A 27,608-nucleotide genomic window follows, 5' to 3' on the forward strand; every position below is an offset into this window, starting at 1 on the left:
TTATATAATGAGCAGTAAGTTAAATAAATATCTCTCTGACAGTCTCAGTAAAGACTGAAAGTTATCTTTGTAAAGATATAAATTATGAACAAGCTATTGCACTGATTGCATTAGAATTGCTATACACTTCATATACTCATTGCAAACATTCACACAAAAATATACTCTGCTACACAGCTCAGACTCTTAGGGTATGAATCAGTGCTCAAAGGCAAATCATACATCTAAATGCGAACATTAGAAAAATGTCCACAATTGTATTAAGAACATGCTAGCACACACAGCCATATAACATACTCTTCAAACACAGATAACCTTTAAAGCCCACATACTGCACAGCTTGGAATTTTTCACAAGCAGCAAGTGGACCTGTGTAGTAACAGTGTTAACATACGTAGTCAATAACAGCTCAGCGACATGTGCTGTACAGAATATCAATAAGAATATTTTGATATTATATTATATTATATATCATACCACTTACTCTCAGTCAAATGTTAACTAATGCTCCACACACATGGTAATGTGGCCAGAGAACTTAAAAGCTGTGCAACAGTGAATCAGTGCATCAGGAGAAGTAACCTAATGTAATACTGTCTTGATAATGATTAAAATAATTACACAGCTGGAGAAAAGGCTTAATGTAGTGTCACATCAACATAAGCTAATCTGACCCAACTTCAATATTGCAATATTCCTTGATGTTATTTAAAAAATAAGGAAAATAACAGGAGAAGAAATGGCCATGCATTTAAATCCCACTTATTTTGTCATTAAATAAAATGGTCTGTTGCATTTATGCCAACACCATAAATAGCCCAAATAATATTGTAGCATCAACATATACTAGTTTAACCCGCTGCTAGATGGTTGCCAGGTGGCCAATGGTATCATAATACATTAAGTATAAATGAAGTTTTGTGGAGCTAAATTACTGCGGTGAAATTAAGCTGATATAATGCTTTTATAAGCTGTTATAGTCACATAAATGTTAAAAACTGGTCATGTTAGCCCGTTGCTACAGAGTGATGATGATGACATCTTAATATCTGCTACAGATAAGAACCTTCAGTCTCTTATGATGAACTTGTGTGTCAAGTTTGGCTGCTTTGCTCCTGATGATGTAGTTGGCATACAAATAAACAAAAAAAGGCAGTTTTCATGTATTACAGTTATTAAATAACTTCTGGAATCATCATTACAACAAAACTATGTAAGGCTAGTTTCTTCTATTGTTTTTAAAAGCCTAAACATGTAAATAAGTGAAATAACCTTCATCATGCAATCAACTAAAGCTAAGATTCTGAGTATTTAGCAGCTGAGTTTAAATATGTTGTGTGTTAAGTGTACAGTTCTTTACATCAGTGAAGGAGTGTGATATGTAAAGTCTCCTGAAGAAAACGTGCTAATGAAAAAGTACTGCTAATACACCAGGAACAAGCACTCACTGATGCTGATGAGTGTATCAGTGTTAGTGGTGTAGATACAGTATAATAGTGTTAAAGTATGAGCAGCCAAGTGTTAAAAAAACAGAGTTGACAACTTCAGCAAATAAGGGAGACAGTTCTCAGACACAAATGTATTAATTAGTGATATGCAAGTGATGAGACAGAGTGAGAGGCGCTGGAGAAGTTGATGATATGACTCAGAAATTACGTCAGCATGAAGTACTGAGGAAAGGAGCTGCAGAGATTTGGGAAATATATTTTGATTGAAGCTGTTGATGTTTGGAGGGGGGCAGCTAGTTTTTAGTACTGTGTGAATCACATTTGCATTTTTTATTAATCTGAAGGAAGCTCCACGCACCTGCAAAAACACTGGGAGACCATGAGAGTTTTTTATATTCAGTGGATGATGGCAAAGACAGAAAGAAACGCTAAAGGCATTAAAAAGCTTTACAGAGGATAGTGTACCAGAATACTTATAGCCACAGAAGCGCAGTCAAGACCAAGACAGTATTTTCCATGTAATCCAAGTACAATAAGCAAGTTTTTACTCTTGAGAGAATTTAATTGTTTGGTAAACTTAATTTCTTAAGCTTGACAGCTCATAAAAAATTAAAGAAGTAAATAAAAAATCAAATATCCATCATTTGCCAATTTGTGCTACTTTAAGGCAAGAATCACCCACAGCAGGTGGAGGAAAGAGAGAGTAGTTCAGAAGTGATGACCACAGAACGTAACCCTGGCTCGTTCTTCTCACTGTATCTTAATAAAGCCTCACAGTCTATTCTGCCCTTGTCAGCGCTTGTTAACCTGCAGATTGATTCTTCTGGACTACTGTACATCTTCTTTAATTAAAGTCACCGGCTAATCTGGCTTTCTACCAAGCTGTGTAGCTGTCATCACACGACGATTGCAGTTGAGTATATCCCATTAGATTTGCATGCATTGAAAAAAGGAGAGGTAAAGTGATCTGAATATTTTAACGTGCATCAAAAAGCATCAAAACAGAATGTAACCCTGTCTAGTTCTTCTCACTGTTCTTCTCACTGTATCACAATGGAGCCAGTACACTATACTTTCAATATAATTCAATATATGATTGTGTTAAAACCCAGTGACACGTGTGGATGAGATGGAAAGCCCCTAAGATCATAAAAAATGTGTGTTTACATCAAAGCAATAAAATTTTAAAGGATTTGTTAATTAACCTAAATGGCGTTTAATGGTACACAAAAGCTTACAAGCACTTAAACACATTGAAATAAACATTTTGTAAGTTACAATTAATAATATGGTGAATGCTAGTTTCACTATGAATAATCCAGTGAAATCCTTTTACTGGGAAAAACTTTATTTTCACCGTTACCCTGTGAAGAGAAAGAGAAAAACATATATTCAAACCATCACGATGACAGGCTTATTTAGTAATTTGTGCAGTTTTGTCTTTTTTAAAACGTTGATATGCCTTCACTAAATAACAGTGTTTATCACACAATATGAATGTTAATTTTATGCTTGGTTTGGCCAAAAAATTATACATTTGCTAACATATTTGGACAACATATGCCCAAACATTTATTTCCCTGAAGCAGTTATTTCTGGGAAAGAAAGCTTTAGCAGCTGTTAGTTTTTTCGTGTCTTTTTTTTCCACCCATGCATTTCATGTACAAAAGTAACCAGTAAAAGCACCCATTAACTTACCCCCATTTTACAATTATCAAGAGATCTGTCAGGGACAGTTTCAAGGTTTGGCAGAGTTAATTATATTTAATAAGGGCTCACAAGGAGAGACGGTGCTTTAGTAAATGAGGTAGTAAAACTCCATTTATCTCCCAAAGACAATAAATAGCCACCATCAGGACACAGCATAAGGACACAATACAATATTTCTCCATCCCACACAAGACATGTGTAAGTGACGGTGCTTGGTGCTGTGTGAGAGATGAGAACTGAAGAGAAAAAAGAACCCATTTGTGCATCGATCACTTTTATGCCCCTGGTCTGTTTGCATATTTTAGACCTATAAACAACATGAATGATGTGCCGTGTAATGCACCATAATCGAGATTTATTCGGAGGGTGTATGGGAAGGAGATGTTCATGATCTGAGAATCAGGAGGGGCAGTTGCAGCTGTGTGTGCGTGCTTGTGTATGTGTGTGTGTGCTGTGATTTATTTGATTTAATTAGATCGCCGATGTAAAACAGCTCGCAGGGGGGGGAAAGGTAAAAACGAGTGCCGAGGGAGGCATAAATAACACCACGCTCTTTCCTTCCTCTCTGGCTTTTTTCTTCCTCTGGCTCTCCTTTTCTCTCTGATCTTCCCTCTGCCTGTATACAATCTCTCTTTTTTTTCCCTTTTTTTCCCCCCCATGTTCCACTGGACTCCTTTTCTTCAACCCTATCCTCTTTTATGCTTCCCTCTGTCTTGGTTTTACTTCACATCTCACCTCCCTCTCTCTACCTTCTCCTCCCTCTGCTCCGCTCCCAGCTGAATAATGATAGGGGGTAAACACCTCATTAGGCTAAAAGGCCCACAGGAACAATCAGAGACATGGTACTCAGTCCAACCTGTTACTCTGAATGTTCAGAGAAGCATTTTGAACACGGCAGGGCAAAGAGACATCCCACACAGTAAAGGGGGAGTGGGTGGTTTGAGTCATTTGATGGAACGGTTTTTATTTTTGTTTTAAATAGATGGCCAAACTGCATCCTGGCAACAAGATGTGCACGCAAAGTGTCACCTGTGCTTCTACAGCAGGTTATTAAAACACTTGTTGTTGTTAACTTTGTCTGAAAGTGAGGAAGAACTCACACAACCATAAGTAGCTGATTTATGCCGAGCAATCAGCGGAGGTAAGAGACATAAATCTACACTCTCCGGTAGTAACTGCCAGTAAAAGTAGTTCATCCAGCATCACAAACTTCTATCACCTCATCACATCCACCCATCTTACCTACACAAGGTCAGGAACTTTTGAGCAGGCTTGAATTTCCTAACATGTCGAGTGAAAAAAACATCCTTGATTTGAGAAAGTATTCTCAGACTGCTGCTGAAGATTTCAGCAGTCTGAATCAGAAGACACTCCCAGCAGAGTGAAAAGTGGCCGGTCAGCTGAAGCCCCATATTTCACAGACATATGAAAGTCTTTCCATTCCCTCTGCAAACGCACAACGGCAAATAAGTGCTCTCCAGCAACATCAAACTATTTCTTTAAGGTTAACTATTTCTTTCTTTTTTTTTTCCCATCACGGTGCCACACAGCTTTACTATAAAACCTCTTCTCGACTCTTCAGCCCGTCTCCACTTTTAGGTATATCAAAGCCCAACAGCGAGTACACTTAATATTTCATACCGCAGTCAAACCTCAGCTCTGTGCATGATTAGTAAAACTGAGTGTACAGCACCAGGTAATTCCACAGTAGATAAGCTGTAGCGTTGTTTTTACAAGGAGAATATAGTTCTACAGGCTGCTGCTGTTGGTTTAGATGTATATGTTGTGCAGCATGTGTATGTGTGCATCAATGCGAGGACATACAACACTTCTATGTGACTTCCACACTTGTTTCTTTGGCAGTCATTGCAAATATACATAATACTTGCTTCATGACTTATGCATGTTAAGCACTAATGTGTGGCAACAAATTTATATGAATTCTAAAAATGTGCTGGTTTACTGGCATTAACTAAGGAGTAGCTTCTCATGACCTTAAGATGCATCATGTGTGAGTTCAAAGATTAATCATATATGAAGCAGTTTGCTTGCCAAGCACTTTAACTGTGGGTCAGCTTCTGGTTTAGTAGGCAACTCTCTTGTGTATTTCCCACACCGCCGTACATCAGTCAGCAGTATCCTCCACTCCCATTGATTGCTCCAATCACTCGCCTCAAAGTCCAGATTAGTTTTACTCAGGACCCGCCCATTTAGGGTCACCAACAGTTGCATTGACTGTCATCTACACAAGTCATTAGATTTTATTGGCGTTTCTCTAGCTGCTACATTGCCATTTGTCTCTTCCTGTGTGTACGCCCCATCAGGGCTGTGATCTGTGCTAGCATTCATCCAGCTTTACTGTTATTAACTATAACAAGAAAAAAAAGTACTGTAGCAAAACCTTCACAACATTTTTAATATTTGACTCATTTATGCCAGATTGGATCTTTCGATGCTTGACTTAAGACAACAACATGGCCTATGGAATAATAACAAGTTAACAAATCATTTCAAGCATTATTCATATGAATGCCTTTATCAATGTTACTGATATACAAAGTGGTTTATACAGGGGGAAATAATCCACAACAGCCAACTTCAGATGAAATGTTCTTAGTAGGTATACAGTATCACTCTGTGACAATAATGCAAAGTCATCTTCTTCCAAAGTGCTGCCTAAAACATTAAGGAAAAACAAATATGTTAATCAGTCAGCATTATGCACTGTAAACTTGATGTTTAAAAAGATACTGGCTGTTATAATTAGCTTAAATGAACTGTAATTTACTCTGAGGGCAATTTCTAGCACTTGAAAAACTGAAACCTATTACCAGAACAACAGCTCTAGGGAACTTCTCTGTTATTTGATAGCCCATTCTGGGCTCAGACACACACTCAGACACAAATATCACACACAGTAAAACAAACAGCTTGGACAGATTGCAGACATAAGCTTTCAAAAAGTGGCTGGGAGTAAAAACTACGGCAAATGCATAATGAAATGCACTCATACAACATATAAAAATATTACTGTCATTCTCACAATTAGTCTAAAAACCTCCTAAAGCCTGATATTGAATTACAATACATATTGTAATTGCACATTTCTGTTATTACATGAACAAACTTACCTTGTTTTCAGTTATTAAACTGTAACTTTACTCACTTATTATCTGCTATATATTCAAACAGAATGAACATGACATCAATATTCATGAAAACTCAACTTTTCTCAGAATATGAATTTAAATGTAATGACCTGAGGACTGATCTTTTCCCCCCACTAACCTTTCATCTTTAAACTCTGACCCACAAAGAACTCTATGAACTGCTGGTGGCGATAAAGGTGTTGGGTGTGCTTGCTTTAATGGCCTTGTGGGCTGTTAAAGGCCCATCAGCCACGCGGGGGGAGCAGCTGGGACTCAGAGGGTTGTTGAGCGTCGCGTTGAAGGTGCCCTTCAGTAGTGTGTTCATAATACTTGGACTCAACTGTAGAGACATAAACAAAACAGAGATGAGGGACAATGAAGGATGATGAAAAGTTAAATGGGTGTTCTCGGCCACCCCTCATTTCTTCACATGTTGCTTGGAACATATGCAAGCATACCTGGAAATACAGGTTATAAAGCAAAACGTTTGTATAATTCTAATGAGCTTGATGAAAGTCAATATTTGGTATGGCCACTATTATTCTCATAGCCTGATCTATCTATTACTTTTGCAAAAAAAGTAATTAGATTACTGTTACTTTCCCGTAAGCAGGTTCGTTCCTGCGTTACTAAACTGTGATTTTGTTTGTGAGAGTGTCTCATGAAAATGAGCAGTAACAGATGTGTGTAGATCAACAATGAATAATAGTGCGGGACAGAGTACGACCATGTAGCGTTTAAAGGTTGGAAGTACTTGCATTACTTTAAGTTGGATTCTGTAAAAAGTGACAAAAACATTAGCGTCCGCTGTACACTCTGCGTGGGAAGAAAACTTCTTTCTACAGTGAAAAATTTAAGTTCAAATCTTAGCAAGCAGCGAGCACGCTGCCACAGGAATGTGAAATTCAGAGAAAAAACCCCGGATCCCCCCACTGACATGAGCGCTGTGGCTACCACATCCAATTCGGCTGGGGAAACTTCCACCGGCCCCACTCCTGCTAAACAGGTGAAAATAGACTTGAGAGCGACAGGACTTGGTGCTGCTGAACCTTTGTTTTTATTTATTTATTTTTTTGCTGTGTTTTACTTGCATCTATTTGAAAGAGTGAGTGTAAACACAAAATATAATTTTATTTTATGTGCTGGAATATGCAGAAAATAGGTTTAAATGTTAAACAAATTTCTTCATGTCAAAGACTGTTGCATATAATTTAATTTCTGCTTGATGCAATGTGCATAAAGTTAAAAGATTAAAACTAATAAAAAAATTTAAAATGACACTTTTTCATTTAATTAAATTTTATATGATGGATTATGCATAAAAAATAGAATTGGGCTGAAAGGTCTATTGCTTTATTATGTATTCAGGTTGTGTATCGTGTTTTTTTTAAAAGGAAACTAAGTAATACGGTAACTAATTACTTTTGAAAATAAGTAATCAGTAAAGTAACTGGATTACTTTCTCGGAGAAGTAATTAGTAACTAATTACTATTTTCAACTAACTTGACTAACACTGGTGGTGAAGATGCATGTCTCAGGTCCTGTGTCAGGTCTTTGTTGGATTCTTTTCAGATTCTTTCAGGCAATTTTCGTCTGCTATATATAGTTTTTTAGGTCTGTCACTTTTCACACTGACACCATTTTCAGATATGTCCTTTTATCCATTTGGCTAATGCCTCTTTAGGTAGAAATGGAAACTAACTATGTGTTTTTGCAAAAGGCCGCTATTAACGAAGTACCAAAAGATATAAATTAACATTGGTTCTTTGCTACGTTTGTCTGTTATGTGTAGACACACCACTGGTTCACTTAAGTTAGGTGGCTTTTTATGCTTGAATGATTCATAGGTCAGTGTTAAGTGGCTTAACAAAGGAGAAAAAAAACATTCTTCTCAAAAAACACAGAACTGAACTAAAAATGAGTGAAAACGCAGCCAGTGTCAAAAAATCTTTAAAAAGACCTTCAAGCCTAGGTTATTGCTGAAGATCACTTTAAAATCTGGCTCTTTCCAAAGAAAATCGTAAAGAATGATATGAGGCTCAAGACTTTTGCACATTACTGTATATTTTTAAAAAGCGAAAGAGAAGAAATAGAAAATTAACCAAATAAACCCCAAAACAATTAATGCATAAATGAATAACTGGAGGCCAATGCAATAAATTCAGGACTCATGGGTGGTTGTCATTTGACTTTAAAACAGCAGTAATGAAGTGTTCTTAACATTTAGGGATTTAATCTAGATAAACTTCAGTGAATTCACTCACAGTGTATGATCCTGCTGACAAAGGTTTTGTATTGTCTTTTAACACACATGGTCTGCACACTTACTAATTTCTTGACGAAGCTTAAGAAATTAGTAAGTGTGCAAATTTATACTAAATTTCTTCAAATTTATACTAAATAACATATATTATATTATGGTCAAACATTTTGTTCAGTCCTACCATAGACTGGTAACAGATCCAATGATATAAAGCCCAAATAATTTAAAATTAAATAATTATCTGAAGAGCTTAATTATTTCCAATATGCTTTTAGAGCGAGGGGTCATTAAGGTTAAAATCACAAACATGACTCCAAAAACCCTTACAAATACTGAGTCTGTTAGTCCATGCTGGAGGGGGAGTCTTACAGAGGAAAAAACTAAACAAAACACCACGTTCACTTCAAAGTCTGCCCCCTAAAATCACCTCCCAAAAAACCCACAGACATACACACATATATATGCTCTATGTACTCACACACTTCATCAGCTGTCCTACTCAGGTACTGCTGAGCCTTTTCTGCAAAGCTCTATCTCCCTCTCTCTCACTCGCTCTCTCTCTCACCCCCCACTACCTCCATATAACCTCTGAGCACGTACGTGCACACACAGACACGCACACATCAGTATGCCAGAGGTGCTGCAGCAGGATTTGAGAACACTGGCGGCACGGCTCAGATCTCAGTATTGATCCTAATGGGAAAAGGGTTGCAGGTTCAACTCCAGGTCACCCTCGGGGTTACTGGGTAGGTCGAGGAGATAGGGGAAGAGCCCTTGGAAGTGACGACACCATTGGAATGGCAATGATGAGGGAGATTATGGGATGCTTGAGTAGGTCAAAGAGGGGAGAAGGTAAAGGGGAAAATTGCAGGTTGGTAATTGGTGGTGGTGATTATGTTACTTGGTATGTATGAAGACATATTCAACCGCGCCCATGAGCACAGACGAAGGAGTGCAGGATGCACAGTCGTCCCTATAACACACACACACACACACACACACACACACAGCACCTGCCACACACAGTGAAGGAACGCAAGCATTTGCTACCCACAATCCAGCAAAACAAGAGACGCAAGAGAATCAAATTACTTTTCATGAGCAGCTTGTATTTACCAGTACTTCAGTCGGCCAAAGAACAGATTATACACCTTTTGAGTCCGTCCGTCAGTTTGACACAAAGTGTAGATGGAACAGCCACAAGGTCTGTACATAACAACCCTGCGAGATCTATTCAGGAAAACTTTACAAGACTGAGAACAAAATGAATGCCAGGTACCAAAATAGATTCTGATCCAGCCAAAGAGTGAGACAAATATGGAGACAAGGACCCAAGACCCTAATCAGGCTTTAGAAGTTTGTGAGCTCAACAATTTTTCTCTATTTAAGGCATAGCACTTGTGCTCCACTGACCAGCAGAAAAGGCTAGAGAAGGTCCTAGAGGTACATGCCAGCAAAACCAGGTATTTTGAAAACTATGAAGGACTTTATTTTGTACAGCTTGCTTCTTTTTTGCAGGAGCAACACTATATATGAAAATATGGAAGATGAATGCTGTGTGTATAAACCACAACTTCACAGAATCCCTTTAGTCTTAAATAAATAAATAAAAACAAAATAAGACAACAAAGATCTAGTGTGTAACACACTGATTCGTGCTATTTTTCTTGCCAAAACTCCAGACTTCATAGCTGGTTAAAGCCATGCAAGGACCTTCCTTTTTAAATGTATTTGTAACTCCCACAGTGAAGTATATTCAACAGATTAACAGTCAATTAAACTGTACTGTAGTTTCCAGCTCTTTTAAAACACACATTTTCCAAAGTCAACAAGAATTAAAAGTAGGAACATGAAAACTCACACACAGTGAGAGCCCTTACAAGCCGCAGGCATCACACTGAGAAGCATATCATAATATGTCAACTGCGTCAAGAAAACCTTATGTTCTAAATCATAGTGACTAAGAGCCTGAGTAATAGTAGATTTTTATGAAGGGTGCCAATAAATACATACAGTATATATACTTGTACAGCAGAGTGATATTGAAATTTCAAATCTAAAGGGTTACCACTGTCTGCTGAGCTTTGTGCAGCACATGAAATAGAGTAAAGTGCTGAGAGTATTGTCAAAAATATACTCTTTAATTATTAAACTATCACTTATTTCTTTTTTATTTCAAATGAAAAAACTTACGTTTCTTCTTTTCTTGCCTCATTATGTGTTTTGTACTCATCTAGCATATATATACCATTAAAGAGTACAGCATTTAATTAATATTTGTTTCTGCTCAACATCCGTTCCCCGAATCGTTTTACATTTCCATATTCCAGCCACACTTTTCTCTCTGTTAAATGAAGCTCAGCCACTAAGAACAGTGTTACTGTATGAGTGAGAAAGGTAATCAAGCCTGCTCAAGCAGGTACCTCACATAGTGCATTTAATGGAAACTCTAAATGAACCTTCACAGTGGACAAATGCTGCTCAAGTAGATAGCGTTGTGACATTATGCACATGTATGGACGAATGATCATGCGCACACTTATGCTGAAATAGCTACTGTTCCATTACATGAAAAGTCTGCTTCAGATTTCAGACGCTCAGAACACATTTCCAGCTGTTGAATTTAACTACCCTCTTCAGCAGCTCAATTTTCTGCTTTCTGTCTCTCTGCTTCTCTTCCTCCACGCATTTTCACCACCTTTTCAGCACCAACTCACCTCTACTGCCGTTTCCCCTTCTCTCTCTCCCCCCTGCCTCCTTCTCATTACTACCATGCTACACTCTGCCTGCTCATCTTCTACAAGCACTTATTTATCTCCCTCTCTGCTCCACTTCATACTATATTTAACGCTGCATGGCCCGTGGTGTCATATAGAATCACAGTCACACAGCTAATTACTGAGCAGCGAGCTTAAACTTGCATTTCGCTATTAAAAAGGAACTTGACTTCCTCCAGCTAAATGGAGCCATATGATTATGTACAATGCAATAGAATCAGTCTATAACCCATGAATGAAATCTTTTTTTATGTTCTTGTATGGGGCCTTTACTTCATTATACATATGTATGAATACCAGATGGACATCTAAAATTATTTAGATCACATGAAGGTTGAAAATAAAAAAGTACTTACAAAACAGTGTGCAGTGCTTCTGGTAAGAGGCATCATGAGTAATCTGAAATGCCAAATCTAGTTTACCAAATTGTATTAGCTCATCTTAGAAGTGACTGGCAGGTTTGCAACATATGTTCTTCTGCTGCTTATGGTGGGATTGAGCCTCTTGAAGCCTCTAACACATTGCAAGAGAAAGTCATTTACACCTACAAAAAAAATTCCAACTGACCTATCATGCCTCCTCCAGAGGCATTCATGAGAAACTGGTGCACCCAAATGAAGTATATACTTGGACAGAAGAAAGATACAAATTATGCTGTCGGAGCTCTTGGGAAGCCAGTGGAGCAGAACTTAGGGCCTAATTTACTCATCTGCAGCTCACTTCTACAGAGAGCATTATTAGCTGATATTGAAGATCTAATCATGTAACTACACTGCTACAAAGTTTAGCAAAACCAATTTACTCTTACTTTGAGACAATTATCTACCATCTTTAAAGCTCTCTGTGATGGTTAAAGTAGCTGCAGACAAACACTCGATGTGGATCTCAGTTCAATACAACTTTTACCACCCAACCGCTTGGGGGAGAAAGGATGGAGATAGGACAGGTTGAGGTGGGAGCAGGATCATATCAGATTTTTCAACAGTTTTACTAGCTACAGTAGAAATTCCCACAGCTACAGGTGTATTTACAGCGTCCTCCGTCTTGTGTGATACTTACAAATAAATGTAGAAAATGTATCAGCTCATAACAACCAAAAAGAAAAGGCACATAATCTTAACAATGCAACCTCTAACATCTAAATGACTATATAGTATGAATTTACACACAGTTAACGTAGCTAGTGCCAACAACTAGGGCTGGGTATCGTCACTGATTTCTAGAATCGATTCGATTTCGATTCACAAGGTCCTGAATCGATTTGATCCCCGATTCGATTCAATCTGATTCGATTCGATTTGAATCAGGTAAATTTTGCCTCAGACAGTCAGAAATATTATAATTCTGATCACGTATCAGTACATTTCCATATTTTTATTTCTATAAAAGGAAAGCTGACACTTGCGAGACTTTATCAAAGGTGTGAGCATCACAGCAGATGCCTTTGTGTCAAAGTAACTGAGGATAAAACAGAAAAGCATGAAGGCGACTTTCCTGGCCTGGGATTTTATAGCAGATGACCTTAAAAATATTCTGCAGTAGATCAAAAACGAAAGAAAACCATTAATCAACACATGAACATTACCCGATGCTGCTGAAGTGAAGCAGAGCAAAGTTACAGAGGTTTTAAGAGACACAGCTAAGCCTTTTGCAATTTTGCATAATTTTAAAAAGTTTACATTTGGTCAGTAGCCTATTGAACAGCAGAAATTAGGTTTTCTTTTCGGAAGTAAGTAAAAGGAAAACAGGGGCCAACAGCGCTCTAAACAACGGTAGACTTATACATAACAAGCAAGCGAATAATGAAGAAAACTGATTTTTAGACGGGAAATTGTTCTGGAAGTACAGAGAGAGAGAGAGAGAGAGAGAGAGAGAGAGAGAGCTGTGCATGAAGTGTGATTTTATCGTGGTGGAAGCAAAACAGCAAAAGTCAGAGGGAATTCATGACGATGTACGTGAAGCGAAGTTTGGATCTTCTTTTGCATCTGGTTCGGTCAATATTGTTTGGAGAGAGATAAAAACCCGCAGCTTCAGAATCTAGCGCAAAAAGGGCGTAAACACAAAGCGCGGACCCGCCGAAACATCAGAATCAGCGAGCTGTCAGCTTTCAGCCCCGACCGTGTCTGTGCCGTCGGGTGAGAAAGGCGACATCTCACGATTCTGATCTGTCGGCAGGTCCATGCTTTGTGTTTACGTCTTTGTGCAGAATGGTGGTTATTGAAATTTTGTGAGGTTTAACCTGATATTCTGGCATTTCGGGCAAAGTACATTTATATTTAAAAATCGATATCGCGTTATCCAAGCCAGAATCTATTTTAATCGATAAATCGATAATCAAAACCCACCCCTACCAGCAACCCAAGGCAGTAAAGTTATAGATGCAGACAAATTTGTTTGTACCATCCCACAAAAAAAAAACAACAACAACTTTACAACCAATTAGCAGTCGCACTCATCAGGGCAGACTGATTCAGTCTGAACATTCAGACTGAAAATAGAAGGCGATTATTTAACAACTTTTGCCCATCTGAGAGCAACCGAAGTCAATTTGAATTGGGCTAAAATTGTTTGGAGACTGGCCACCTTCTACCAGGCAGCCAGTGCAATTTCCTTGCAGTGAAAAGCGGCCACCACAATTGCTTGTAATCGGTTGTCAAATGCAAAAAAAAAAACCCCAAAAAAACAAGACCTAGTCATAATGAGGTTGCCATCCTATTTTAACCCTAATATGACTGATCTATTGTCAAGGCCTCTGAGTCTGACCTAATTCTTCATGCAAAAGTTTTTTTTTGTTTTTTTTTAAAAAGCACATTAATGCATATCAAACCTTTGTATAAAGTCTTATGGGAAAACGTGCATGTTTAGAAATCCTGTGAGGAAACAAATTCTCACATGCCAAGACTGACTTACAAAAAGATACTTTGCTGAACTTGTGATGTAAACTGCACAGAGGAGGGGAGAAACTCTAATTATGCTGGAGACAAAGGAAAAACAGACTGAAGACTCTAGAGATACATCTGATATATTAGAATACAAAAGTAGAGTTGAGCCTCTATTGGTTATCTCTCTGTGCTGAACCCTGACTGAGCCCTGTGGTGTTATATCATAAACAAACTAAAGGTATGACTACAATAAGTATTGTTTATCAAATGCACTGTGACTACCCTGAGGTCTGACAAACATGGAATGATCGTCGTTTTTCATCAAGCATGTGCAAAGTATATTCTTTTGAAGTTTACACTCGCTTTGTTATCCATTGTTTACTTGGAACAAGTCTTCCCCTTGCTATTGCCGTTTCTGCTCTTCTGGCACATTACACAGTGTGCATTTACCAGTTACTTTTAATTTGTGTTTTGCTGCCTGATTGGCAATATCAGTCAGGTGGATAATTTCACCAGTGCCGGTCATATTCAATTAAGCCTGCAATGTTGCTTTAATTATCTGAGACATCTCACCACTACTGTGCTGATACATTTATCACATTTTACTAATGTGCTAAAATTTGATGGTGTTAATTAAACTAAAATTGTGTCCGTGTCAGTGTCTCGAAACACCTTTTGAGGCAAATTTCCCTATGCTTTTGAAGGGCAAAGCTTCTGGAGAAAAAGTCTTCATATTACAGATACAGGTAAAACTAGAAAACAGGTAAAGCAGGGAGAGAAGAGACACAGACTGTAGACTACAGAAGAGAAGACAGTAGAAAGCTGAGAGCTAAAACTACACAGAGGCAGCAGGCAGACTGGGACACAGGCAGACGGAGAAAAAAAAGAGCTCTGTGATAACATCGCACCCATGGACATGAACATGATGATGAACTGTGTAGTGAGATTTGAATCAAACCTCGGGTTTTGTCTTTGATGTTCGCCATTCAAAATCAGCGGGGACTGGCGAACAACATTAGCACTTTCTTCTCACTCACACACATTCACCATCAGTGGAAACCCAAAGCTGTAATCTCTATTAAAATGCACTAAAACAAAGCAGAGAAAGATTATGCTCTGGTTAAGTTTCATTACAGCTACATTATGCTTCAGTCATGAAGTGCATTTGTCTCTGTCAGTCCTCTGTGGTGGCTGCATTAAACGACATTACACTTAATAAAAGGCATCTATTTTTACCCACTTTAATTCAACCAGGTAGGTCAATTAAGAATAAAGTCTCCCACAAACTGAAAACCTGCCCTGTGCAAAAAAGCACATCAGCCCAGGAAAGATAATGAAGTTTGGATTTGTTTTTCTTTTTTCTATTAAGCAATCAATTTCTTCCGCACAGCTCAAGGTCACTGGGAGAAATGTGATAGATTCTGCGGGGATTGCAACTCAAGTAGTGTCAGACATTCTGGGTATTACATCTCAGGTGTACACGACACACACAAAGAGCAACCGCTGTGTCCATATATGCTAAAAACTCAGCATGCATCTGCACACTTAAACTTAGGTCTGTAATGTTTCAGAAGGTGAGCCTGGTTAACTTATGATTTCATAACAAATGAAGCAGATAGAATATTTGAAATTGATTCAACTGTGGAATTTGTATTTCAAAGACATGCTAGTGAGAGATGCCATTGTTAGGCGGAAAAACCAAAATAAACTTATCAGAGAGAGCAAAATCTTTAGTCGTGGCTAAATTACCAGTCTGGTACAAAAGGAGTGCACCTAGCAGCTCAGCAACACCAAAAGACCCAAAATACCACACAAATAAAGTGTATTAAGACAGAGTTATTTCCGGGGTTAAGAAAAACAACTTTACAACACCCGGAACAAGTCAAGAACACTGTTAAGGAGATAAGAGTATCACTGTCAAAGTCTACAATCAAGAGATGCCTTCATGAATTCATAAAATGTATAATGTGTATAAAATGTCTGTAATGTAACTTTGTTAAACCCTTGAACGTCAGTCATATAATTGTTTGATTGTAAATCCACTGTGGGGGTATACAGAGGCAAAACTGTACAAACTGCATCAAATTGTGGACATAAATGCACTTTAGTTCAGTCAAGCGCACTGGGAGTATGGTACAAAGTGAGGATGTTTTACAATAGATCTTTTTGTACTGTTACCCAATAAGTGTCAGGTCCTGGGCTGATGTTCTTGGGAACTTTGAATCGATCTTCTCTGGAGGACATCAGTGCCAACTTTGGAGCAGATTTTACACTTGGGTTGTACTGGCCGGGGCCTGATGAACACAAACACACTTAAAAGCCAGTAAACATACAAAGAACATTCTTTTTACCTTACCGGACTTAGTATAGTTTTGTATTTCCTGATTAGTTTTTATTTTTATTTATTTTTTACGTTTTGGTTTTAATTTGATTGTAGTTATAGTTAGTTTCCTTTTCATTGTTTGAAAATGTTTATTTTTAGTCTAGTTTCTATTAGTTTTCGTCTTAGTTCTAATCTTTATTAATTATTATTGTATGACAGGCATGTGTCAGAGGCAACATTTAGCAAAATCACTACAAGTATTACAATAAAAACACAGAACCTTTTCAAAACAGCTCACTCACAGTCTTGTGGAAATCTAAAGTCTCAAGAAATATTTCTATGAAAGCCTCATAAGGCAAAGTGGGATAACATTTTTACCAAACTAACAAATACAATATGTTTATTTTATTTTCATTAGTGTTCCAAGTTCAAAAAATCATTTCAGTTAGTTTAAATTCTTTCTAAAAGTCTAGATTTAAATTTAATTTTAGTTAACTAAATCTTTTTTCACCTTTAGTTTTTCATTTAGTTTTAGTTAACTATAATAACCTGGCCACATACTATCACTTTCAGGCTAAGCAATCATAAGATCTGAGCCAAAAAAATCCCATCATAATCTTAAATTGTTAGTACAAATCTATATTTCTGTTGATTATCAAATTCTATACAAGTTTTAGCACAATTAAAACTAAAAGAAGTAACTGCCATGTGACTCTCTGGATAAAAGGTCTACAGCAAAGCTGTGGCAGATAAGAATTGTAATTGTTTTTTGTAATCTCTGGAAAATGATATACCTGCATAATACTGGACTCTGATGTGAATCAGAGGATGGACAGAGGATGGACACAATCCAATAAAACTTCAAAGCTAAGGTTACAAGAATAATGCTAACACCCAACTTTTAAGGAGTTATGATAAGAACTTTTACAATTGATTTTTAAATGGTTTAATGGACCCCTGGGCAAGATATTATATTCACTGCATTTAGAATTGTGATGAGGGGACATAAAATATATAAAGAATTCATCATTGGTCTAACAGCTTTAAAGTAAGACAACAGTAGGTGCTATTCAGCCCCAGTGGCTAAATGCAATCAACTTATGACTACACACATGGTTAAAAACACCTTGAGCAACTGCTAATGTCACAGATCATTATGAGCACCACAGTCATTAATTTTTGCTCAGAAATAATGCATAGCTAAACGCTCGGTCCTACCATTATCAGAAATATGATCACGTTAGACCCAGCATGATAAGTAATATAATGTTCCATATATTATAGACCTATTCATAAATGCAAATTCAACTATGGGGGGGAAAAAAAGCATGTGCATATCAGTGTGCTTATTGTGTGTCTCTAAGTTCACGTTAAGTGTCCATATACGCGTGTCCACATAAGTGCTTCAGGGTGGAGATGTATAAGTGTGTGCGTGTTTGCGTTCTAAGCAGAAACAATTCTGCAAACAGTTCAAATCTATTTATATGCAAATTGAATTTTGGTTAAACGGTTTGAGGTTTCTCCTGGGTTGAGTCCCTTGGTGAAAGGGGGCTAGTCATAAATTATCCAAGTAAGTCATGAATCTATCAATTTTCTAACAACATTTTTCAATGGGGGTGTAACTCAGGTAAATATTAGGTTTGAGGCCCATAGAGATGAAACTAATTGGACTGTATGATAGCAAAGGGAGGCACAGTACAGTTTGTGAATATTTAGCTCTGAAAAGAAAGGAAGGACCGACCCACACATAGACCAAGCCGTTTCTCTTTACATAATGTCCTTGTGGGTCTTTATTATAATGTGTTTTGAGGGGGGCCACTGAACCTGTGGAGCCCAACAACATAGAAGACCAAAATGCTGGACGCAACAAAGCTAACACTTAAAATTGGGTTTAACGCTTTGTTTAGTGTTTAGGTATTCAGTTAGGCATTCAGCTGTGGAAGTAAGGGTTATGGTATGGGGCAGGGAAATGCATTATTTTGATTGACAGACCAAACATAAAATCGAGTGCTACACCTGGCACGCTGGAGTTACTGTGTAGGAAGAAATCATTTCTCGGTGCAGCAGACAGGAAGCAGCTTTGCCGTTTCTTAGCGTCTTCACTTCGGGGTTCTAAGTAAGAGTGGCCATTAACCTTCTCAAATGTCTGACTCACATTGTATCTGCTGGGTGCAGGGGAATCCTACAAGAAGAGAAAAGCAGAGCATAGGAGAGTAATGATATATTAGAAAAAACTGACACTAACATTTATGCAACAAAATGAAATGCACAAATGTGCAGTTTCCACTTTTAACATTTCACAGCTGCAAGGTCAGCCATCTGTTATTAGAACACACTCACATGATCCCATTTATTATAGTGTCACTCATGTATGCATGAATATTGGCGTGCAAATGCAAGGTAATCCAAACAGTGTCAAATCATCTTCGTCGGGGCTATTGTTTTTATCTAGAAATAAAACAAGCAGTGAAAAACTACTTTAGTTAATTGATGTCAAAATGCAAACTAGAATTTAAAAAACTGAACAATTTAACAAACTCAAACAATATTGTGAACTTACAAAACAAGTTGCTTAAAAGAAAAATGCACCAATAATGATAAACACATGCACAGTGTCTTCAGTTGTAGTGTTTGTCATTTTGGTCAAATTTGTCAACACATGTTTGTGAAGAATGAAATATCTGCATAAGATTTACAGTTATGTTTAATATGGCTACTGGTTTTTAGGCGGATAGTGTGCAGTTTGAACTGCGATACCTGTGTGACCGCACATATTCCCCCCCAGGGAGGCGTCTGAGGACATCACCTTGGGAAAAGGTGGGCCCCTGTTGAGGGGCCCTAGTGTAGCACACAACTCAGGCTCCCTTCAAGTACCTAACGGTTATCGCAAGTCTACTTCGGAAGTGACGTGATGCACACAGACATCATCTTTAAAAGCCTGAATGGCACAATGGCAATCATAAATGCCATCATGTCCCGTAATTGTAAAACGGTGTGAAAATGGAGTTGGCGTACAAAGTGAAATTCAGCAAAGCCACCCTGTGCTCTGACAGACATGCACAGCTGGAAACTGAGAATATTTCGAGCCTGAAAAATGAGATCTGCTGATTCAGAGTTTGCACGCTTTTTTGTGGAAAAAAAAAAGTTTAGAGAGAAACTCAGAGTTTGAATGTGTGACAGAATGACCAGCAGCTAAATTGCCAACTGCTTTCTGCAGCCCAATCAACCAGGCAGGCTAAGATGCCCCGATATGTTTGGAGTTCATGGTCACAGAGTTCGCGGCAGGGGCAGTACCTGCCTGAGCCAGTAAATTTGGTCCAGCTGAGAAGGAGAAAATTAGAAAATTTGTAGAAAATTTGCAGAGGTTAGACAGAAGAGCTGCGAAGGCAACCCACACCATGGTTGCCGGACAAGACTAGATAAGACACTGACATTGACGGCTCCACAGGTGGTGGATTAAGCAAGCCGCTATTTTCCGCATTGTTCAGATCCAAAGATAATTCATAGCTGTGCACAGTGATGCAAATAGACAGGGGTTGGCTCCATGTCGAGGTGAACTCGGATATCTGAAAACAGGGACAGGTGTTTCTTTTTTTTTACCCTTGTCACCTCTGAGTGTATTATGAACTGCACAGCTTTAAAGAACTTTCTCCTCAAACGTTAGCTCCGGGATACCTTTCAGGAACGTTGTTGTGCAAAACAAGCTGCACCCCTGAGAAATTAAATTAGTTAAATTAGCACACCCCAGGCAATCTGCTCACTAAAGGGAGCACTGCTAGCACCAACAAGAGGAGTTAAACTAATGTTAAACTGGCAGCTGACAACAACGCCAACTAGTAATAGTTAACTATGATGACAGAGCATTGTATGTATGTATGTGTGCTGATATGTGGGCCTCATATGTGATCACATCTATCTTCAAAACTGTGACTATAAGTGTCTTTAACTATGGGCTCAAAATGTGGTCATAAATATTTTGTACTTGTAAAAAAGATTTGTATGTGTAAAAAAGATTTGTGTGTGCGTAAAAAAGATTTGTATGTGTAAAAAGAATTTGCGTGTGCGTAAAAAAGATTTGTATGTGTAAAAAAGATTTGTGTGTGCGTAAAAAAGATTTGTGTGTGTAAAAAAGATTTGTGTGTGCGTAAAAAAGATTTGTGTGTGGACTTAGAAAAAAAAAACCTGCAAGTTACAAGTATGGATTTTTGACCCTATTTTTCTTCCCTTCATCTGATTGGTCAATGTCATGTCAATCACAAATGTAACAATCCAATCAGAGAACAGATGGGTTTGGCTGTCGAGGGGCGCTTTTTTTGAACTGCAGGTCTTTGAAGGGAATAAATGCCCTTTTACATGCCAACCCAGCGTTTTCCTTCATCACCACGAAGGAAAACAGTCTGTGGTCGTCCGAGTTTGGTGATTTTTATGTCACAGGTCTACGTGTTTAATACAGGGACTTCCACAGCCTTTTCAACAGCGCTGCGGACCGCGGGGTGGGGGCGGGCAGTGTTTTGGAAATGACAGTCTTCATTACAAAGCTTTCTTCGTTATGAATTAGCATACATGTTTTTATTGAACATTTGAAGAACTAGCAAAAAAAACAAACTCTTGTAGAGGACATAAAGTCAGAGATAGAAAAGACAAGGAGCAGGTGCATCTAGTACAGGTAGAGCAGCTGCAAAAACCCACAGAGCCCAGCAGCCAGCGTAACAAATTCTGGATCCTTTGCTTTTAGTTAGCAGTTAGCATTAGCAGCGTATCCTGCATCCGATGTGAAAGGACTTTTATGCTGCGCACTGTCACTCACAGCAATGGTCCTGGGTCAGCCCTGACTTTGTGTTAAACTAATCCTAAAGTAATAATGTTATTTCTAACCACTGATATACCACAACTTTTTCCTTTCAACAGCTACTGAAAGTTAGGGGACCTAGCTGCTATCGGATATTTATATAGCGATCCTCCAGCTTCAAACGGTATCACCCTTCAAGGACCTGCAGTTCAAAAAAGCGCCCCTCTGACAGCCTAACCCATCTGTTCTCTGATTGGATTGTTACATGTGTGATTGACATGACATTGACCAATCAGATGAAGGGTAGAAAAATAGGGTCAAAAATCCGTACTTGTAACTTGCAGGGGTTTTTTTTCTAAGTCCACACACAAATCTTTTTTACACATACAAATCTTTTTTACGCACACACAAATTCTTTTTACACATACAAATCTTTTTTACACATACAAATCTTTTTTACGCACACACAAATTCTTTTTACACATACAAATCTTTTTTACGCACACACAAATCTTTTTTACACATACAAATCTTTTTTACAAGTACAAAATATTTATGACCACATTTTGAGCCCATATTTAACCAGGACATGAAACTGCATGAAATCTATCTGTTGTACCAACCAAATCAACCTAAATGTGCACATACACTGAAAGTTTGTAGATACTACACTCCTACAAAAAGCAATGTCAGAAACAGATTGCAACTCCAACATGTCACAAGTAATTTCTTGCACATAGACTACATATCAGATTATTATAACCTTAGTGTTTATAATAAATATTAATACATAGCTAATTCACAGAGGTACCCTTGGTGATACCAGTGATAGAATTTTAAATCTGAAATGGAGAATGGGTGAATCGCGGGTGAAACTCGCACTTCGACTGCTGCAGAGGAACCTCAGTTACTGGGGATTTGTCAGTGGGTCTCTGAATAATTGATGCTGAATGCTGAATATAGCGGCACTATCCACTTATCCTAAACATAGGAAGGCTGTCATTTACCTCACGCTGTCATTTCCCAACTGCTGCATTCTCCCTCTCCTCCTAGTGAGCCGTCCATCTTTAATCACTTTTAACTGCGGCCATTTAGCTTTTCATTATAGACACAGCAGGGGGACAAGGTGGCAAGCACAACATGTGTACAACAATATAACCGTACACAAAACATGGAAACATTCAATTTGAAGATGCACATAGAAAAAAATCATTTCTATGTAAATGTAAAACTGAAATTGAAAGAAGGTGAAGAAAACAGTGACACAGTCTCCTGTAGTTTGCCTGGTTTGGTTGGTGTCATAGTTGATTTAATACAACTGACACCTGTAGGCACATCTGTGGAGCCCTATGGTCTATAATTATACCGGAATATGGAACAAACCATGTTCCCAGTAGTAGTCATCAACTATTGACAGCACTCAGGTTGACTTTAATTACACACCCTTGACATTTAGACAGCTCGATACTTGCCTTCTACACACACACACACACACACAGACACACTTTTCTTAATGATTCTGTCACATTGCCCTTGTCTGTCTGAAAGTGACTGAGTGAATAAATACAGTAGATGCTAGATACATGTTTGTGACAGCCAATGGTACAGAACAACATAAATTAAATATTTTTATGTTGGTATTTTTATAATGCAAGTCTATCAGAAATTAACAGAATATAACTATAAGTATTAATAAGATATTAATTAATGGTATTTTTCTAATGCATGCTCTCACTGAAGGATTAAAAAAAAAACTACAAAAACTGAATATGTGTGCATCTCCACATCAGTTGTTAGACCTCACATTGCTGTGTCAAGTGGCTGGTGCTATTTGAAGAAAACAAATCTGTTCTCAAGAGGGCTGCTGCACAATTTCACATTATAGTGAGGGTCTCTGTGGAGCATTCGGGTTATTCATGAAAAATGTTTGGAGCACACCTCTCAGAACTGTTACCTTGATCAAGAAAAATGAAGTTGTGGGAACAATTTTTCCTTGTACAAAATTTTATGTTTATTATGGTTATTTCTAACTATTTTATTCAAAATTTTTACAATTTCAGCCATCATATACATGTATATGTATAAATGTTGGTTATTTTTTACTTTTTCATGCACATACGTAAAGTATCATTTCTACAAGAACAGCCAGAATACTATCCTTTAGTATTCTCACGCATCGTCATTCACAGCTTTAGAAGAGTTTCACCATGGCTAAATCCAAACACAAAGTGAGATGTTTCATATTATCTTTTTACAGTATAGCCTTTCTTCCGCACCATCTCCTCTCATACTAATGACTCAAGCACACTTGACAGTGGCTGTATTAATGATCTGGCGGTACGCGCAGTGACAGCTTTGAATAATGGTCAGGCATAACATATGAGGTGTATGTGTGTCTCTGTCCATGTGCACATCCACGTGTGTGTGTGTGTGTGTGTGTGTGTGTGTGTGTGTGTGTGTGTGTGTGTGTGTGTGTGTGTGTGTGTGTGTGTGTGGGTACATCCCATTCTTCATCATCTCATTACTCTTAAAGCCTTTCACTCTTCTTTTCAGAGTGGAATGCTATTTTCAGACTTTCAGACTGTACTTCCATGCTGGATATAATATATTTTGACTTTCTACCTCTCTCTTGCATATATGTATGTATGTGTATGTATATATAGATAGATGGATGGATGGATAGATAGATAGATAGATAGATAGATAGATAGATAGATAGATAGATAGATAGATAGATAGATAGATAGATAGATGTGTGTGTATGTATGTACGTATGTATATATATATATATATATATATATACATATATATATATATACATACACAGTCTGCATGTGTCTTCGGAATAATATTACCTGTTTCCAGTGCAAAGACTTTCGAATCCTTAAATTCTCTGTTTAATTTGCTCTCAAGTGTAGGCAATTAAGACAGTTAAGTCCATGCAACACTCTACTTACTTTTCAAAAGTGCTTAGACATCTGGGGCTGTGATCAACACCCAACAAGAGTACTGTTGGCCTAAATACTAAATAATTCTAGCAAAGAATTTTCCTTCAGCAAAGAAAAAACAGTGGGAGATTGTGTGGTTCACCCAGCTGCTATATAAAGGGTGTTACTGGTTGAATTAGAAGAAAAATAAATTAATGGATTGTAAATCTATAGACACAATAATATAATTTGTTTATATGACAAGCACTGCACCATTTTTTTGTTTAATCAGCAGCATTTGTTTTATTTTCTTTTGTGTGTGTTGTTTTGCTTTGTGTAACAAAATGGAGTGATGACATTTAAATGAAAGGAGAACACCCAGAAAGCACTGTCTATCAGTGTGTCATAGGCACAGCTGGTGTCTCATCACAGAGCCTGATAACCATCTGTCTGATTTTAGTAGTGGAGGTATGGTTGGTGTCGTAAGGCCTTAATGAGGTTTTAGACAGGTCTTCAATATAGATGCAGTGACAGAAGGAAACCATATGGGTCCCATTTGCTTCCTACTCACACTTTATGGGCAGCAGTTATTCTAACAATTTGCTGACAGCTACAGTTTTCTGCTGTGTTTTGTAGTCTTGTAATCTTGCTTTCTCCTTAATTTATTTTTATCCTTGTCTTTCCTTGCATATTTACTATTACCTTATTGCCTTGCCTTTCTCTTTCTTGAGTTTCTTTTTGTGCTGATTTTTGCTAGCTCGGTCTCCATCACTCATTCTTTTGCAAAAGTGCTCAACTTCCTGCTTTAACAAACTTAAATGTACACATCCATAGCTGGTTGGATTCTGAGGAACAATTGTATGGAAGTTTTACATTTCTGTCTTGATGAACCACAGTGAACCGAGACCTAACACACTTTTCTTTTTTTCAGTCACATTTACTGTTATAATCAGGGATGCTCATATTAAATATTGCCTGTAATCCTTGTAGGCCAAAGCTCAGGCTTCAGACAGCTTCCGACAGTGTTTTATAATGTCATTTGGAAGAAATATAATCACCTCATTGATTAAAAAGAATGCTTTTATGAATGGAGGGAGGAATTGGCTTCAGTAACATCAGGGGCAGAACGGTGGTACAGTGGTTAGAACTGTATTGTTGCCTCAGAGCTTAAAAGTCCTGGGTTTGAATCCACCAACCACCCAGGGCTGAAGCAAATTAATGGATGTAACTTGTTTCAGACAAAGGATGAACTGACGCTCTGCACCAAGGCTGAGTAAAACCCAACAAAGTTCTTCTAGTGGTGTCCAAGAATACAAATCTGAAGCTCAAAATGTGAGCATAATAAGTTCCCTTTAAGTGACTCCTTCTGACTGATTTATGCAGCAATCACAGACCAATCTATAGAGTGGGGCAGGTTAATAATCCTGTATAAAGTCTGACACCCACAGCTGGGGCCTTGATGATCTATGATAGATCCAGCAGTGTTCCAGAAGTGCCCAATTGAGTATAACACCCACGCCAGGCCTTACACCTTACTGGGCTTTACTTTTCCTGCTGTCCCCTGGCCGCCTGCCTAGATGACAGTGCACTTGGCTCCTAAAATCATCACCTCCTACTAAACAGCTGTCCATAGCCAAATACACACAAAACACACAGCTGCTGCATAAAACGGATACATGCCCACACCTGCATATGGCAGCGCACACACACACGCACTCAAAAAAAAGGCACTAAACACACAGCTGCTGGCCACAGCTGGTGCCCATACTTTGGACAGAGAAATACACGTGTACATAGGCATGCACATACACAGAGTGGACACAGCTGCTTAACACATGCGTCTCCTTCATCAACTCGAAGAGTGAGACAAAGAGAGAGAAACATCGAGAAACCGATTAACCGTCAGAGAAAAAAAGGTAATGCGAGGGGAGAAAAATATCTAGAGATGGTCAAACCAAAAGATAAATGGTATACAAGCAAAAAGAAATCTGTAAAGATTAGAACAAACAACTCAAGCTGAGAAAACTGGTGGCATAAGTGAAATGCAGTCCTCTTAATAGACAAAGACAAGATCAAATTAAAGAACCAGGCCTGCTACATCTCACTTCTCCTAATCCAATCTATACGTGGAAAATAAGTTTTTAATTTGTTTAAATACTGATCTCTATTCTGGGCAGTGTCACAGGTCTGCAGGTATCTGCTGACGATTCCATTATTCTCAAATAAATAAATACAAATGGGACCCAATCTCTCGCTACTTTCAAAAGCAGGTCGATACAAATAAGATTTGACAGAGCATCGTCCTGACGCTAGAAAGAAAAGATGCATCTGAAAGGCTTCATTTATCAAAATCGCAGCATTTTACATCTGGCTTTGTATTAATGCTGCTAGCTGACAATATTTCTTATTTGACTCACTCTAAGCAACTGATTTGAAAGAAACAGTGGACACGTGAAAGGAATCATTACCTACTTTATTAAAGACTTTCCTCACCAGAAAGCAGACGGCAGACTGGTGGATGTTACAGTTTTTTCTGAATGCTTAAACCCTAACTGTGATTCCTGTAGCACAATCTCTAAAACTATTCAGACTTATAGCAAAACCACTCACTGAGTTTGCAAAACTAAAAGCACAAAAACTGCTTTGCACTCAGTTTGCAATTTTGTAACACACACTTTGCACAACTGTAGGCACAATTCACTGCACAACACTCAATTACCAAATTTCCAACACACTCCTAGCAAAAGTATACACATGTATAGCTATCATTAACACTAATTTGCCAACTGTCTGGCACACTTTCACATGTGAAAGCTTTTTTAGATAATTCGTTCACTTTGCAATCAGCCTAAGCACTATAATACAGGTAAGCTGTGTGTGCGGAGTACAATGGAGGGAGCAGAAAGAGTGAGAAGTAGAGGAGGCCGAGGAAGAGGACGTGGAGGTGAAGAAGTAGGATGAAGAGGACGACAAGGACAAGGAGGAGGAAGAGGAAGATGAGGAGGGGGGAGAGGAAGATGAGGAGGGGGGAGAGGAAGGGTAGGAAGAGTAAGAAATAGAATTGCTGATGACATCAGAGCTACAATAGTGGACCATGTAATCAACCGTGGAATGACCCTGAGGGTAGCTGGCCAACGGGTCCAGCCTAACTCGAGCCGCTACACTGTAGCAAGTACCATAAGGACATCTTGAAATGAGAATCGGTTAGTACAGTCACTTCGCACAAAGATTTGTAGCACTGCCATATGCCAATGAGAAACACACCAATACCATTGATGTAAAAATACTGAAATTGTTACTTTACAGAATTGCTAGATGACCAGATGCTGGGGGCAGAGG

At 38.2% G+C, this 27,608-nt stretch overlaps 1 protein-coding gene across 7 annotated transcripts in view; it reads right to left on the minus strand.

The window, feature by feature from the left end:
* Positions 1–5,566: 5,566 nt before the first annotated feature.
* The window catches only part of stpg2 (sperm-tail PG-rich repeat containing 2), a 65,046-nt gene continuing 43,004 nt past the window's right edge, over positions 5,567–27,608 (minus strand). For 6 of the 7 annotated variants that reach the window (XM_082554825.1, XM_082554827.1, XM_082554826.1 and 3 more), the window contains 4 exons: positions 18,570–18,735; positions 16,409–16,524; positions 6,447–6,647; positions 5,567–5,834 (listed from right to left, as the gene is read on the minus strand). In XM_082554825.1, the coding sequence (XP_082410951.1) occupies positions 6,480–6,647; positions 16,409–16,524; positions 18,570–18,735 (450 nt within the window). In that variant the 3' untranslated portion in view covers positions 5,567–5,834; positions 6,447–6,479. Of the gene's footprint in view, positions 5,835–6,446; positions 6,648–16,408; positions 16,525–18,569; positions 18,736–27,608 lie in introns of those variants that run through there. The other variant, XM_082554828.1, reaches the window with a different exon arrangement.

This window comes from Aulonocara stuartgranti (assembly GCF_965226115.1).
Source record: "Aulonocara stuartgranti genome assembly, chromosome: 12".
NCBI classification, from domain to species: domain Eukaryota; kingdom Metazoa; phylum Chordata; class Actinopteri; order Cichliformes; family Cichlidae; genus Aulonocara; species Aulonocara stuartgranti.